General features: G+C 40.2%; 1 protein-coding gene across 1 annotated transcript; it reads left to right on the top strand.

Moving 5' to 3' along the window:
- Nucleotides 1-2,503: 2,503 nt before the first annotated feature.
- LOC139310848 (olfactory receptor 5C1-like) lies at nucleotides 2,504-16,293 on the top strand. Its single transcript, XM_070935080.1, has 2 exons — nucleotides 2,504-2,615; nucleotides 15,359-16,293. Exons 1-2 carry the CDS (start codon nucleotides 2,504-2,506, stop codon nucleotides 16,291-16,293), a joined length of 1,047 nt encoding a protein of 348 aa, XP_070791181.1.
- Nucleotides 16,294-16,986: the final 693 nt, after the last annotated feature.

The following is a 16,986-nucleotide window of genomic DNA, read 5'->3' as shown; positions in this document are numbered from 1 at the left end:
ATTAATCTGTTGGCTAATACTTTTGCAAAAAAATTGTAATCATTGTTCAGAAGAGATATTGGTCTATAATTCTCAGGTTTTTTAGGACCTGCTTGCTCTTTTGGTATCAATGAAATATAAGCTGCTTTCCATGAAGGAGGTATTTTACCCCCTTGTTGTATACTGCAAAATAAATCTTTGAGATGTTCAATCATTTCTGCTTGTAAAGTTTTATAGTACACCGCTGTTAAACCATCCATCCCTGGTGCTTTAGCTGTTTTCAATTGCTTAATTGCGGCAATAATCTCCTCAGCTATAATTGGTTGACTCATTCTTTCCTTCATCAAAAAAGAGAACTTTTCTTTCCAATCAGCCTCCAGCCTCCATTTTGTTTCCAGTGCCTTTCTCCCATATTGGACCTGGACCTGGATATTTCTTCCAACATCATTATATTATCTCCCTGAACCTGGTGTCTTCCAGCTATTTTGGACTCCCTGTCTGGAAAATGAAGACCTAAGAATTATAAGAACTGAAAATCAACAAATCTGGAGGTTGTAAAAACTACTGTAGTATGCAATATATCTAAGTGAATGTTCTGTTGAAACATCAAGACCTACTTCTGATGGAACATGCTTATTATTCCACTCTCTGGGAAGACTTTTGCACTTTGATATAGACCTTTGTATTTTGATATAACAACACAGAAGCAAGGAAGAACCAAAAGTCATATTGGCAGCCTCCTGAAGAAATGGTGGTGGCTTTACTTTTTAATGAGGGAGTGGAATTAATAATTGCATTTAAAAAAAAAAGTTTGACATTGGGGGGAAAACAAGACTCCATATATCAATCAATTCAATCTATTATTTCAAGGAATATTTTTGGTAGTTTGTTTTGCATCATTTTTATCCCATTTGGTAAGGAGATTACTGCATTCAGATCTCCCATTAGGCACTAATTTTCATATGACAGCTCTACTAACTTTCCCATATGCATTAAAGATGCAGATTTATTTTCATTTGGAACATAAATCCCCACTAAAAGGAACTTAATTTTGTTATAATTAATCTCTACTCTCAAATATCTGCCTTAATCACCAGAAAAAATTATTTGCACTTGCAATTGTGGATTTATGTACAAAAAACTTTACTTCAGCCTCCTTAAGCAAAAAATAAAATCCTCTCTCAAGTTTTTATTAAACATTTTTTTCTTTCTTATAAGTGTTTTTGTAAACTAACTACATCCAACTTTAATTTCTTCAAATAATGAAGTAACTTTTTTCTTTTCTGAAGGCCACATGCCCCATTTATATTCCACCTTAGGTATTTAAATTCCATTTTTATAAATTTCAAAAAGTCTCTATCAGTGGTACCTAATGTAGTGGTATCTTCTTCATTTTCTTGTAATTGCATAGCTTCCCTTGTATGTGTCTGTGGTATCTCCTCCAATTCAACCTTAATATCTTTCCAAAAATTCTCTCACCTTTTGAACTGAATTAAATCAAAATCGCTGCTGCTTAAAAGTAAAATTCACTCCCTTCAATTTATTCTACATAAATGGTATCTTCGATTTTGTCAGTCATGAAGCTATAGTCTTTCCTTTTATGCGGTATTTTAATAAGTATTTATTTAAGTAGGATTACATCAGAGTTATTTATCGTTAACTTTGTATTAAAATGTGGTATAGAATTGTTGTAGTGATGTACAATGTTCTCTTCCTAACAAAATAATATAACTAATATGTCTTTTTGGGACATTTCTTAGTTTTGATGTATCTTGTATTAATTCTATAAAGATTATGCAATTCTGCTTCCATATTTTTTCTGTCCTATTGCAAAAATTTTGTAAGACTGAACTATCCTGTTCCTTATATCTTCCCCAGGGTTTTCTAGGTCTAACTTCAAGCAAAAGTCCTTCTCTCTCAATTTTGACAATGCTAAATTATCTAAATTGTTTTCTATGTCTTAGCTTATTGCTTCAGTCTTGGTTTCTAAAATTTCTATTATTTCCTTAACTTGATGAATCTCATCTTCTGTATTACTAATTCTTCAAATTTCTTATTCATTATTTCCTCCAAATTCACCAGTTTCTCCTCTATGGAGGCTGTCACTGCTGCTGTTACAGATGGTATGACAGTCTCTCCCATCTCTTCAAATATCCTCGGTAAATTCTTAGGTATATTCCCAGCTGGTTGATCGATCAGTGATACTTTTCTTTCCTCTTTCATTGCTTTTTTTTATAGTGGCCATCTCTCTCTCTCTCTCTCTCTCTCTCTCTCTCTCTCTCTCTCTCTCTCTCTCCCTCTCTCTCTCTCTCTCTCCCTCCGTCTCCGTCTCCGTCTCTCTGTCTCTTTCTCTCTGTCTCTGTCTCTGTCTCTTTCTATCTGTCTGTCTCTGTCTCTGTTTCTCTCTCTCTCTCTGTGTATCTTAATTTACAATCCAAATAAAAGGAAAACCAGCTTTAACCTATGATTCCCCTTTTTCTTGTTTCTTAAATCCTGCACTTTTACAACAGTCCTTGAAGCTTTCATGTTTCTATGCTCTTGCAGTCTATACATGACTGTGCCTTATCCCTTTTGTTTAAAGAAAGCTGGCCAGTCATTCTCCTTGGTGAGTCACAACAAAATGCTTGCCCATGAAGGTATGTGCTATTTATTTAATTTATTTATTTTATTTTATTTTATTTTATTTTATTTTATTTTATTTTATTTTATTTTATTTTATTTTATTTTATTTTATTATTCATATTTCTATGCCGCCCACTCTCCGAGGACTCTGGGCAGCTTACACCAAAGACAGTATACTAAATAGCATATTGCCCCCAACAATCTGGGTCCTCATTTTACCCACCTCGGAAGGATGGAAGGCTGAGTCAACCTTGAGCCGGTGAGATTTGATCTGCTGATCTGCTGAACTAGCAATCAGCTGAAGTAGCTGCAGTACTGCACTCTAACCACTCCACCACCCCGGCTCATTAATTAATTAATTGTCAGGAATTTAAAGTAAATGAAGTTTACTTCATTTGAGCCATTCAGCGGGGGTGAGGTGGGGTGGAGTGGGGGCTCCAATTACTTCATTGTTGAAAAAGAAGTGGTTTTGGAATTTATCTTTCAATTGGACAATAAGTTATGCCTTTTACTTCTTAAACATTTGATTTGACTATTACTTTTATTAAGCTAAAAGAGGCTCTCTTCAGTCACAGCTTGTTTTTCCTTTTTGAAGATCTGTACCATTTTCAAGACATCGCTATTGTTGAATGAGGAGGAGGAGGATTGCCAGAGATGACTTAAAAAAGGTGTAGGGGAAAAAATTCTTCTAATTTTGATTGGGGACCCCCCCCCAATCTTATTGTTATAGATTCCCAAGAAGGCTCTTTATAGTGACATCAAATCACTATAGCTGAAAGGAAGAAACCATGACAACAAAGGTCTGTAATAATAAAATAAAAGTGTCATCCATCATGGTGCATCTTCTCAGCTGCTTGCTCTATCAAAACACAATCTCTAAAATTCCTATCAAGCATGGTGAACCTTTCTGTCCCCAAGACAGTATAAGGATTAGGGTTAGTATTGGCTATGGGCTAAAAGAAGAAGCCACATCTTTATTAAGATTCTTTATTAGACGTTATTAGAAGTTTCTAACTTTATTAGTAGTTTATGTCAAGATGTGAGAATTGCTTCTCCTGTCTGCTCTTCTTCTAAATTAAAAGGGTTGAGGTCCGTGACCTGGAATTTAATGGCAGTCCTCCATGCTCTCATTTCAGCAAGAGTAGATGAATCGATAAGAAGGTCAGGGCAAGGATATGGAGAGAAAATCCTTTTATGCAGTTGCTAAGAATCAACACCAACTTGATGGCACATGATGAAGCACCTACATCAAGATATCCAGTAAACTGAAAATGAACTAAGGAAGTTGTTTATGTCATCCCCAGGAGGAATTTTAGGCCATTCAAATCATGTAATATTTTAATGATGTTTGCTATGTTTGCCTCCATTTTAAAAGGTAAAGTCATTTGCATGAAGCAATTATTGTGTTTTCTCAAGAAAACTAAGTAGAATAATATGCACCTATTAAACAAACAAAAGTCCAGGAAGAAACTAGCATAGGAAAAGAAAAATGGTAATTTAAAAAAAAGATTTCTGCCAGGTTTCAAGCCAGCAACACATAGTAGCCACTCTGTTTTTCATTACTGTGAGTATGAGCCAGGCTAAGATTTGATATTGGGATAAAACTCAAATATTAGAAATCCAAATCTTTGGTCAAGACAGAAGTGCCTCTTCCGTGCCAAGGTGCTGAGATGACAAACGGTATTTGACGTAGGTACAGAATTGTAAAAGGGCAAACTGACCCTAAACAGATACATCCTGTTGTTTAATGTTTATTACACCCCAAATGTCATGTAGATTCTAGAGAAGAAATACTGCTTCCCTTACTGTCCTCTTTACTGCTCGTGAGGCGCCTTTGAGCCCCTTATCTCCTTTTATTATGTCTTGAGCTCCGGAGCTGAGAACCTGAGCCTGTGGGAAAAGGGCTGTTATGTCTTTCCTAGAGATAGATTAAAGGGTAACTTCTACGTGTGAAATGTCGCACTCTTCGTAATCACTTTGCCTTTATACTGTATAAATATCTGGTCAAAATCAGCCATTTTGTTCAGACCCTTTGCTGTCTTTGGACTGTTTGAACCTTGCGCAATAAACTCTTTCCTGCATTGAAGAGCTTGACCTAGTCCGTCATTTTTCCTATAACAGCTGGCGACCGCGGCAGGACTAGGTGCAAGGCGATATTTCGCTGAGGGCCGTTCGACCCCTCGGGACCATCGGGAAGTCGCTCCTGAACATTCTCCAGGCGCCACAGGGATAAAATCTCCGGGAGACAGCAGCGATAGCCCTATGGGACCGACGGAGCTCTGATCGAGTCCAAGAACCCTGCGGTGCAGGAAAGGTGGTCTGAACAAATTCCTGGCCAGGAAGCTACGGAGTGGGAGCGTTTTTAAGTGAGTATATTGTAAAAGAATTGTACCTGCCTCATTTGAAGGCAGAAGGAGGGACTTGATCACTCCCTCGGACTCGGGGTGGCTACCCTAACGAAGTCCGTGTCAGGTTGTGTGGGTGGTTAAGCCATCGCATTTCTCGCTAGTGACCGTGAGTTTCCAGGGCTACGAGTCGACGGCAGTGTGATAGAATGGGTGGGGTTCAGAGCATGCCAAATACTCCGTTGGCATGCATGTTAAAAGGTTTTGACAAGTATTTTAGCAACCCTTCCTATCCGAAAGGATCAAAGGATCGATTAAAATTCTTATGCAGACCACAAAGGGAGGCGGGCTAACCCCTCCCCCCTCAGGGATGGTTAAGGGAAGAAACAGTGGATAAGTTGTGGGGAGTGATTGTAGTGAATCAGGATAAATATCCTGATCAATTTTAATATACTGATCAATGGGTGAGAGCCCTGTTAAAAAAAGCTGAGGATTTATTGCAATGTTGGGCTGAAATAGTCGGGTTATGTGTATCTGAGCAGGCAGGAAAAGTAAGGGGCTGCTGGAGGGAGCGGAGGAGGAAATCAGAGGCGTATGAGTGATCCTGGCGTGAAGTCAAAAGTCAAGGGGAATCATTCTCCTAGAGGTAGCAGTCAGAGTGAGGGAGAGGGAGATGATGATTTGGAGGCTGTGGGGGCTGTAGGTGGAGAAGAAAGAGCAGGAGGCACGGATGAATAAAAAGGCTGGTTTGTTGGCAGGGGCACTGCGAAGTGGGATGCAAGGGGGTTTTTCTCTCCCCCCCTTCCTTTGGAGGGGAGAAACAGGAAAAGAGATGCTTTTTGTTCCTTTAAAACTTTTTTTCTCCTTTCTCTCACCCCCCACCCCTCCTCCTCTTTCTGTGAAGCCTCTTTCATTAACATATGAAAGCTATGCAGATACATTCTCCTTTCTGCTCTGAATACATTTTGATTTTATTTTTATTTTTTCTTTTCTGGAAATTTTTGGAGGTTTAACAACGCTTAATTAAACCTGCACTCAAAATCCTGTTGTTCCGCCAGGCTGGGTTTGCAACATAATTTTACATTGGAGGTTTTAAATTTCTGGGGTTTTAAATTGAGCCGAATCCATTTAATATTTTTAATTATTTTAAATTGGTGTTTGTCTTGTTTTTTTTTAAACAAAATAGGCTGTACACTGCCCTGAGTCCTTCGGGAGAAGGGTGGTATAGAAATAAAATTATTTGGGAAAAGGAATTACTTGGGAAAAGGAATTACTTGGGAAAAGGAATGCCCAAGACAGATGGTGAGAAGTAGAGGGATGAGAAGAGCGGATTTTGGGTCAGGGATGCGTGGGCAGCTCTCTGGGAGAAGGGGAGAACGAGGACAGAGGAGAGGTTTGAGTAGAAGGTTGGACAGACAAGTTCAGGTTGGGGTTTTGGTAGAGGATTTGGAGAGGGCGCAGGGCAGCAGAAAGCGGAAAGTATTGGATTGGCAGATGTGACTTGGTCAGATTGAGGGGGACCAGGCTTGGAAGAACCCCCGCCTGAGCCATTAGTTACAATGAAAATAGGGGGTCAGTACAGAACGTTTCTGGTAAATATGGGAGCAGGAAGATCAGTTGTAAATAAGCAGATTGCAGCCCCCCAGATCCCATAAAATTCAGGTCCAGGGGGTATCGGCAAGCCATGGGGCGGCAGGTCTTGAAACCAGAGATGTGTGATTTTAAGGAAGCTGAAATCCAGCATGAATTCTTGTATATCCCTGAATGCCCTATTTCGTTGTTAGGCAGGGATCTGCTGAGTAAATTAGGGGCAACAATTTCTTTTGATGAAGATAGACAGAGAATGACCATAAGGCATTCCCTGGAGGAGATTTGGAGGTTGATGATAGTGTTGCAGGAAAAATGACGGACTAGGACAAGCTCTTCAATGCAGGAAAGAGTTTATTTGCGCAAGGTTCAAACAGTCCGAAAGGTCTGAACAGTGATGACTGATTTCAACCAGATATTTATACAGTATAAAGACAAAGTTATTACGAAGAGTGCAACATTTCGCACGTAGAAGTTACCCTTTAATCTATCTCTAGGAAAGACATAACAGCCTGATTCCCACAGGCTCAGGTTCTCAGCTCCGGAGCTCAAGACATAATAAAAGAGGAGATAAGGGGCTCAAAGGCGCCTCAAGAGCAGTAAAAAGGACAGTAAGGGAAGCAGTTTTTCTTCTCTAGGATATACATGACATTTGAGGTGTAATAAACAGTAAACAACAGGATGTATCTGTTTAGGGTCAGTTTGCCCTTTTACAATGCTGTACCTATGTCAAATACCTTGTATCAATTCAGCACCTTGGCACGGAAGAGGCACTTCTGCCTTGACCAAAGATTTGGATTTCTAATATTTAAGTTTTATCCCAATATCGAATCCTAGCCTGGCTCAATAGGGAGACAGGTTGAAGAGAGAGAAGGAGGAGAAGTGGAGGTTGTTTGATGTGCCTGAGGATAACCTGCCGGGTTTTGCAGCTCACCACTCTCCAGTGGTGGTGGAACTAAAACCTGGAGTGGCGTCTGTGAGTATAAGGCAGCGTCCCGTTTCTTGGGAAGCTATTTGTGCTATTTATGAAAGCATTCAGAGATTTGGAAGCGGGGGGTTTGGTGCCTATTTAGTCCTCCTGGAATACTCCAATTATCCCAATTAAACAGTTAGATGGGTCTTACAGGGCACGGTAACTTTACACCCGGCCGTGTCGAATCCATATACCCTGTTAAGTTTAATTCCACCCCGGGCTGAGTGGTTTTCTGTTATTGATTTAAGGGATGCATTCTTTACAATTCCCATTGACCCCGTAAGCCAGCCACTGTTTGCATTTTGAGTGGGAGAATACAGGAATGAAAATGCAATATACTGGGACTTGGCTGCCTCAGGGATTTAAGACCTCCCCCACATTGTTTGGAATAGCGGTAACTAGAGACTTACAGTATTATGTGCCTCAACCAGGAGACACAATACTGTAATATGTTGATGATGTTTGGATCAACAGGACTGACAGAGGATTTATGATGGGATAATACTAAGATGAATGCACGATGATGTTAGATTTGTTATTAGAGTGTGGTTATTGGGCATCAAGAAAGAAAGCTCAATTGGTGAAAAGGAAAGTTAGATATTTGGGATACGATATAAGGGTCATCGAGCTTTAGGACCAGAGTGGAAAAGAGCGGTCCTAATGCTGGCAGGACCCCGAACAAAAAGACAACTGAGAAGCTTTTTAGGATTAGCTGGCCTTTGCCGTAATTGGACCCCTAACTTTGCTTTGATGGCAGCACTTTTGTATGCAGCCACCAAAGGAGCCAATGTGGAACCCCTTGAGTGGAAAGGGGGGGACAGGAAAAGCTCTGGCTTTATCGAACTTGCCTTTGAATTTGTACGTAAACACTGATAGAAATATTGCTGGGTACTTACCCAGCCTTTGGGAAGTTGGCAACAATCTGGAGCCTATTTGTCAAAATAATTGGATGGGGGGGGGCAAAAAGCTGGCCCCACTGTTTGAAGGTGCTGGCTGCAAGTGCAGAATTGATTCAGAATTGTAATAAACTTACTTTTTCTTGTCCTATACTCATGCACTCCCCTCATGAGGTGCAGTCTGTGTTGGATACTAAGGGACATTTGTGGATTAGTGGGCAAAGGTTGACAAAATATCAGGCAATTATGAGTGAGAATCCACAAGTAAAATATGTATGTTAGGTGGCCTGATTTAGGTCATAAAGGGGGGGGTTGGAATATGGAGATGGTACAAGAACTTAATAAGCAAATTGAGAGACTCCAATGATATGTGATGGAATAAGTACCCCCTAGATTAGTAACTTAATGTCACTCATTTGAATCTGGGGACCAAGAGGAAGATGGAAAGGATCTTTTATTGGTATTATGACTTCTCCACTTGCTATTAAGATTGCAGAATCAAAATCATGGATCCATCGGACACGAGTCAAGGCAGCAGCTGACACCGGCTGGAAAGTGTCCGTGGACAAACAACATCCAACAAAACTGACATTTGAATGTGCTTAAAGAAAGCTTTTGTATTTTATATATAGGTTACTTTGATGTATATCTGCCGATGTAACCCGCTGTAAGCTAAAAAAAAGAGGATGGAGCACCTGCTCTCTTGAATTAGTCCGGAACTTGGATCCTGACGAAAGATTGAAGATCATTGCGGATTCATGTGGGAGGAAAATTGGGTGTGGGCACTTTGAGTAATTGGGGTAGTAGCTTTATTGATTATTGTGTTTTACAGATATAAGCAATGGTTTTGTGGACAACCAGGGCCCATTTGATTTCTCAGTCGTTCCGATCCCTAATAACCGGCTGCGGAGTGTGAACCTCTTACAGATGAAAGAAGTCCCTGCTTAGGACACCCTGGAAGCTGCCTTTTGATGCAAAAGAACAGAAAAGAGAATTTTCTTTAAATGTGTTGGTTTTGTAATTGTGGGTGTGAGTGTTGTTGTTGCACTCACTGTATTGATTGTGTTTTATGTATAAGCTGTAAGGTAGAGTGTGACGTAAAAATTATAGAGGAGGTGCTAGTACATTATTTGGTAATAAATACTGAAGAAGTCCCCTTGTAATATTATCTGAAAATGGAAAAGCTGAATATACCCGAAATCCCTAGCTATGTAACAAATACCTGGCAGAAGACATAGCCCACACTCTGAATGTATCAAATTGTTTTGTATGTGGAGGAACTAACATGGGAGAAAAATGGCCATGGGAAGCCCAGGAATTAAATTACTCCAAAATATTAGAAATGGATCAGAAAGGTAACTTATCATATAATAAGGGTAAGGATGGAGACTGGATATTGACTACTAGTCTGGTAGGGAATGTGTGTTTTCAGAGTAAAATTGTGGCAGGCTGTCATCAGGTAGGAAACCTCATATGTACAGGCAAATGGGAAAGTAAGGTATGGTGGTCAGGAAGCAAGGTCACAGAGGGAACTGATGAAATGGCTCTGTTTAAGGTAAATGGGTTATCCTTTTTAAAGGATCCAGATAATCAGGCCCTTGAATGGCTGGCTCCTGATGGACTATACTGAATATGTGGTAAAATGGCATATGGGGTTCTACCTAAATCCTGGTGCGGAGCCTGTGTCTTGGGACTAATTAGGCCTGGATTCTTTTTGCTTCCCCTTAAAACTCGACAGGTTTTAGGTGTCCCGGTGTATGAGGAGGTAGGGAACTTAAGACAAAGAAGACATATGGACACATCTGCAATAGGAAAAGTTATTAAGGAAATAACAGACAAAATGGTTGAAATAGCTCATGTGCCAGTCCAGACTTGGAAAGGCCTTAATTTACAGGATATGTTTTCAGGATGGTGGCCAAAGATACCTGGCCTGCAGGCCATTTTTGGCCTGGTTGGATTAATAGCTGCAGGGTGTATTTTTCTCCCATGTATTTTACCTCTGTTTGTTAAGACTATTTCTAAAAGTCTATCCTTGCTGGTGGAACGTAAGACAACTGCTCAGGTGATGGCTATGTGGGATTACAAAAGGCTCCAGCAGGAAGAGGACCTATGGTGTGACTCGTCTGGATAAACAGATGAGTCACAAAGGGGGGTATGAGCCAGGCTAAGATTCGATATTGGGATAAAACTCAAATATTAGAAATCCAAATCTTTGGTCAAGACAGAAGTGTCTCTTCCGTGCCAAGGTGCTGAGATGACAAACAGTATTTGACGTAGGTACAGAATTGTAAAAGGGCAAACTGACCCTAAACAGATACATCCTGTTGTTTAATGTTTATTACACCCCAAATGTCATGTAGATTCTAGAGAAGAAATACTGCTTCCCTTACTGTCCTCTTTACTGCTCGTGAGGCGCCTTTGAGCCCCTTATCTCCTTTTATTATGTCTTGAGCTCTGGAGCTGAGAACCTGAGCCTGTGGGAAAAGGGCTGTTATGTCTTTCCTAGAGATAGATTAAAGAGTAACTTCTACGTGTGAAATGTCGCACTGTTCGTAATCACTTTGCCTTTATACTGTATAAATATCTGGTCAAAATCAGCCATTTTGTTCAGACCCTTCGCTGTCTTTGGACTGTTTGAACCTTGCGCAATAAACTCTTTCCTGCATTGAAGAGCTTGACCTAGTCCGTCATTTTTCCTATAACAAGTAAAAAGTTCATACGAGCTATAATTAGAGAATGCAAAGTAAGCAGTGACTCAGTTGAAGAGATTTCTTTCTTTACAAAGCAGCCAAAGAATTGCTGATGTTAGCTTGTCACAAAGAGAAGCATACAATCTCAAATGTGCTAAAATATAGGAATATTCAAAATGATGAAACATGGAAATTATACATTAGAAATGGACCAATTTATACTGAGGATGGCAATGAGTGGGGAGAATAATAGAAAGTGACATCATCCATTTCTGCCCTCCAGAAACAGTTGCTTAACCATTTGTGGCAACAGGGCAACCAGGAATTGTGGAAAGTTCTGGGAGGAGCTAAAGTCTCCAAATAATTATATGCATCAAATTGCCCATCCTGAGGCAGAGGCTTGTGTAGCAATACAAAATGGAGACTGTTACCAACATCCATCTTTGTTTCTATTAATTTAGTCAGATATGGCAAACTCATTAATGCGTAATTAAAAGCATGCAAGATTTCTCATTTGTAGGTCTAAAATCTAAATATTTTAAAAACCTTTTTTTTTTTTTGCTAACCACCAGAGGAGAGAGAGACACACACAGAGAGAGAGAGCTAGCTAACAAGTCTCTTGGAAGTAGAAACACGTAACCATTTAAAGGAACAAACTATAGTTGTCCCATGAGGATTTTCTTCAAGAAGTAGTGAAAATTACATCATCTTCTCAGCCCAAGGGGAGAGGATGGTATAGGAAGGGAAGGTAAAGAACTTCATAACACAGTGTAAGAAATCAGGAAGCAAGGGCATCTAAAGCTATCTCACAAGAACTGATAAAGGAGATTGATACTCTCAGCTCAGGTATGATGGGTCACGATCCATGCCACAATTAGCCAATAGGAGACTTTCTGTTTACATAATATTGTATTTTACTTCAGTGTATTCAAAAGCAAGGTAAGTCGGTTCTTGTTGCATTGGAGTGGGATGGGGTGAGTAGTAAGAACTCTTTATCTATTCTGATTGGGACTTCTAGATTTCTAACCTATGTCCTGTTCTGATGGCACCACAGAAAGGGACTGAAGAATTCAGACAGCTCAACAGAAAAGAGTGGGGGGGAATAAAGTTCCCAAACTATGGGGTGAGTTGTAGGAGGTGGATTGTTTTAATCCAGAATTTTAGAAGAACTGAAGTGACCTATAGGATGTGGTTTGTTAGAGAAAGTAGAACCTATCAGACAAAGTGTATTAACTTCTCCCCCATTCAGCTGCATGCATATTAATATCTAAAGACATCCTCGTTGGAGAAATGTGTACTGCAGCAGCTTTGTGAATCCTTGGGTGAATAATATTGAGATCCATTTAACAGAATAGCAGAGTTTGAAGGGACCTTGGAAGAGTCCAACCCCCTGCTCAAGCAGAAATCCTATACCACTTCAGACAAATGAAGTTAATATCTTCTTAAAAGTCTCCAGTGTTGGAGCATTTATAACTTCTGGAGGCAAGTCATTCCAGTGATTAATTGCTCTACCAGGAAATGTCTCCTTATTTCTAGGTTTGTTCTCCCCTTGATTAGTTTCCATCCATTGCTTCTTGTCTTCCCTTCAGGTGCTTTGGAGAATAGGTTGAGCCCCTCTTCTTTGTTTCAGAGGGCCCTTAGATAGAGACAATGTATGTCAGCTGATCATCTTCATTAGGAGCTAAATCAGGAAAGTGCAACTACACCATCAATCATTTTTTATGATTGATCAGCATTACAAATAAAAGCATTAAAAACAGTAATAATAAAAAAACCAAAAATAAATGGCAGACAATATATTACGATTGGCTGTGGATTATCAGTGGGCAATTAGCGCCTGCCTAATTTTGCATACAGCATAGTAGGATTTGGCCACATTCAGAGAAACCACTTCATCCTGATCTGATAACAGTAGTTGTATGTAGAAGAGATCAGTGTTTCCCAGATGTTGTATTACATAAGGTGTTATAAATTGAGTCCGTGAGCCCTTATAGAAGATGCAGTGTAGCAGGACATGAGCTCTAGTTTCAATGGCCCCCTGTTCACAGGGGCACAGTTTTAGTTCACATGATATTTTTTTGTATCAGCCCTCTAAAACTGCTATGGGAAGGACATTGCAGTGAGTTAAGGTTAATGCCCTTCAAATTTTTGGGACAGTTATTCAATATCTAGCTGCTTTAAAAGGCAGAGTATGACTGCTCAAAAAAGCCTTCTTGGGAAGAGCAGCCCAATATTGTTAGCTTTCCAGCTCTTTAGTGCATTGTTTAAATGTGCTAAATTCACATTCATACCCAGTGGTGGGATTCAGCCAGTTCGCACCACTTCAGGAGAACCGGTTAACTTTCTGAGCAGTTTGGCACACTGGTTATTGGAATAAATCATTAGGGCAGAGAACCGGTTGTTAAATTACTTGAATCCCATCACTGCTCATACCCTATCATTAAATGCACTTCCCTGGAGAGACCAAGATACTGGAGATTTTGTGAGATGGTCCTGAACTATACTGTCTTCTATAAGGAGGGAACTTAAAGCTGTAGAGGAAAAGAGTACTTATAACCAATGTACAAAAATGTAAATCCGTGTATCTTTTTCTATTTTGGCTAGTCCTGCCTCCCTCCTTAGTACTACATTTGGGATGTACTGGGCTACCTGAAATATAGCTCTTAGGAATTTGGATTGCATCCTTTCCAGAGGAGTAAAAGTAAATGTGGAATAAGGTCCCAGCTGAGCACCAAAGAGTAATTATTCATGAGCCTTAGCTGAATATAACTTTAGTGGTGCTGAAATATACTGTGTTCCTCTGGAGAAATAAAAAGATTGAATTGCTACTGCAATAACATAGTTTTGAAGTGCACTGTGTTTAGTGAAGCTATGGAAAACCATGCCCAAAAGTTTAAAGGATTTGACTTGCTTTATTTCTGGCCAATTATCTTCCAGATAATTTGACAGTGAGAGCAATCAACTAATGGAACAGAAGTTGCCTTCAGAAGTTGTGGGAGCTTCATCACTGGAAGCTTTCAAGAAGAGACTGGACTGCCATCTGTCAGAAATGGTGTATGGTCTGCTGGGATGGACTAGATGACCTACAATGTCCCTTCCCACTCTGTTAATCTGTATTTCTAGATCACAATCTTAGTTTTACTATAACTGATTTCAGAGCTCTTCAGAGCAATAACTAGCCAGAGCATTCAATCTAAGTCCAATTTGTGTTTGGGATAAAAGTACTATATCATCAGCATACAACAGGGATACAATATGCTACTAGCTAATTTGGGGGGAATGGTCCTCTAACTGGTTTAATTGGGACACTAGTGCATTTACATGAAAATTAAACTGCATAGGGACTAAAATGCATTCTTGCCTTACTCCTCTATAGGCTTACTCCTTGGTAGTGGCATTGTGTGCTGCATAGAACTTTGATTCTAGAGTTCTTATAAATATTGTGCATAAGCAATAATGGTGTCTGTCAATAGTTGTATGCAGAAGCATAAACCAGAGCCTTTCTCTAGGAACTAAATTAAATGCAGAGCTGAAATCAATAAATGCAGTATATAATGGTGAACCTGGTTTGGACATGTATTTTTTGACCAGAAAATAGCACTTAGCACTTAAACTTATATACCGCTCCACAGTACTTTTACAGCCCTCTCTAAGCGGTTCACAGAGTCAGCATATTGCCCCCAACAATCTGGGTCCTCATTTTACCCACCTCGGAAGGATGGAAGGCTGAGTCAACCTTCAACCGGTCAGGATTGAACTTCTGGCAGTGAACAGAGTCAGCCTACAATACTGCATTCTAACCACTGCATGACCACTGCTCTTATCGTGGTTGATAAAAGAACATTGTTTGATGGAGTCCTTTTTAAATAGAAAAAACACTTCTCTAGCTTGGACAGTTATTATATTCTTTCATTAAAATTTCTGCTATTACTTCTTTTCATATTGATCATTGATTTCTGCATTTAGTTCAAGTCTGGAAAGCTGGAGGTTATATATGCAAACCTCTGCCTTAAAATGAAGTGTAATTGCTATCCTAGTGCCAGCGGGGTAATTGAAAATTTGTTCCATTCCTGTTGTGTTCTTTACACAGAAAGGAAAAAGAGTACTTTTCCAGTCCAATGCTTTAGAATAGCTCTGAAATAGTGGTGGATCCTCACTAGGTGAGGGAAAGTAGGTTCAAACAATATCTTGACAAAAGAAGAACTGAGTCAAATTTCTTGTGGAATAAGGAGAGGAAGAGTATGATATGATTTTTCATTTCAACAGGTACAATGGCTCTTCACCACAATACCACCAAGGTGACAGAGTTTATTCTCCTGGGCTTCACTTCTGAACGAAACCTTCAGCTCCTCCTCCTCAGCTTTTTCTTCCCCATCTACCTCCTTAGTGTGGCAGGGAATCTGGGTCTAGCTATTCTTATCCGAGCTGACCGTGCCTTGCACACACCCATGTACTACTTTCTAAGCCACCTAGCCCTGATGGACCTATGCTCCTGCTGCACCGTAGCCCCCAAAATGCTCTTGGGGCTCTTGAAAGGTTGTGACACCATTCCCATCCCAGCCTGTGCCCTTCAGATGTTCATTTTTGCAGCTATCTCAGATGCCGAATGTTGTCTCTTGGCAGTCATGGCCTACGATCGGTATGTGGCCATCTGCCGCCCATTGCACTATGGAACTGCCATGCCACAGCATCTCTGTCATCTCCTAGTAATTGCTTCTTATGCAGCAGGGATGACCTCTGCAGCAATCCATTCCAGCATGGCATTCCGCCTGCCTTTCTGCAGTGCAAATACTTTGGACCATTTCTTCTGTGATATCCCTTTAGTTCTGGCTTTGGCTTGTGCAGACACACAAATTAACCAGCTCTTACTCTTAGTAGTGTGTGGAACTATCCAGAGCATCACCCTGTTGACCATTACAGCTTCCTATGGAATTATCCTCTGGACTGTAGGACGAACAGGATCATTTCGAGCTATGTCCACCTGTGGATCTCACCTTACAGTTGTAGGGGTGCTTTATGGTACCCTTCTTTTCATGTACCTACGGCCTGATGATACCTATGCTCCACAAACAGACAAGATGACTTCTGTCTTCTACACAGTAGCCATACCTACTCTTAACCCTGCCATATACAGTCTTCGTAACACTGAGGTCAAGCAGGCAGTCAAGAAGAAGCTCAGCAAGATATGTCATCAAACATAAAAACAGCACAAATATAAAGGGAGGAAAGAAGTCTTCCCAACAGTTTAGAATACCCTTCCTAGGCTAGTGGACTCCATGGTTGCAAATTGTAGATCTGAAGATTATAGGAAATGGATTCTAAGACATCGTGAGGCTGAGGAAGCCGATTAGCAAACGTATCTAAGATGAAGTTCTGTTGAAGCAGCAAGACCTGTTTCTGGATTTTTGTGGAAACAATGGTGAACGGAAGACGGCTCCATTAAAAGCAGAACTAATGACCACTGAAGAATGATGAAACAGTGAGTAGATCACACAATAGCAGTTTCTAGCAGGTTTAGAATGTAGAAGACAAAGGAAACCCATTGTTTTGCTCAAACTATGATCAATGCCTTTCTGAGGACACTAGATTTGCATATTTCATTTTATAATCACTTTTGGAAATTGCTTCAATTACTTTTTAGCTATTAGGATTACTGTGGCTAGATGCGGGGAGGAGATTAATGACTGCCACTTTTAGTGTGGTTGTTCTAGAAGAGGAGGAGGAGGAGGAAGAGGAGGAGGAGGAGGAGGAGGAAGAAGAAGAGGAGGAGGAGGAGGAGGAGGAGGAGGAGGAGGAGGAAGAAGAAGAAGAAGAAGAAGAAGAAGAAGAAGAAGAAGAAGAAGAAGAAGAAGAAGAAGAAGAGATGCAGAGTTTCATCTGACAAATAGTATTGA

Source organism: Pituophis catenifer, unplaced genomic scaffold, assembly GCF_029215685.1.
Source record: "Pituophis catenifer annectens isolate HBS135680 unplaced genomic scaffold, rPitCat1.0.hap2 SCAF_2, whole genome shotgun sequence".
Classification (NCBI taxonomy): domain Eukaryota; kingdom Metazoa; phylum Chordata; class Lepidosauria; order Squamata; family Colubridae; genus Pituophis; species Pituophis catenifer.
Note: the sequence above shows the minus strand (reverse complement) of the source record. Positions and strands in the feature narration are given on the sequence as shown.

Excerpts from the sequence above, each read along its gene's own strand:
- LOC139310848 (XM_070935080.1), top strand. The coding sequence starts at position 2,504 with ATGTTTCTATGCTCTTGCAGTCTATACATGACTGTGCCTTATCCCTTT. Across the intron at positions 2,616-15,358 it reads CAAAATGCTTGCCCATGAAG|GTACAATGGCTCTTCACCAC; the intron begins GTATGTGCTATT and ends TCATTTCAACAG.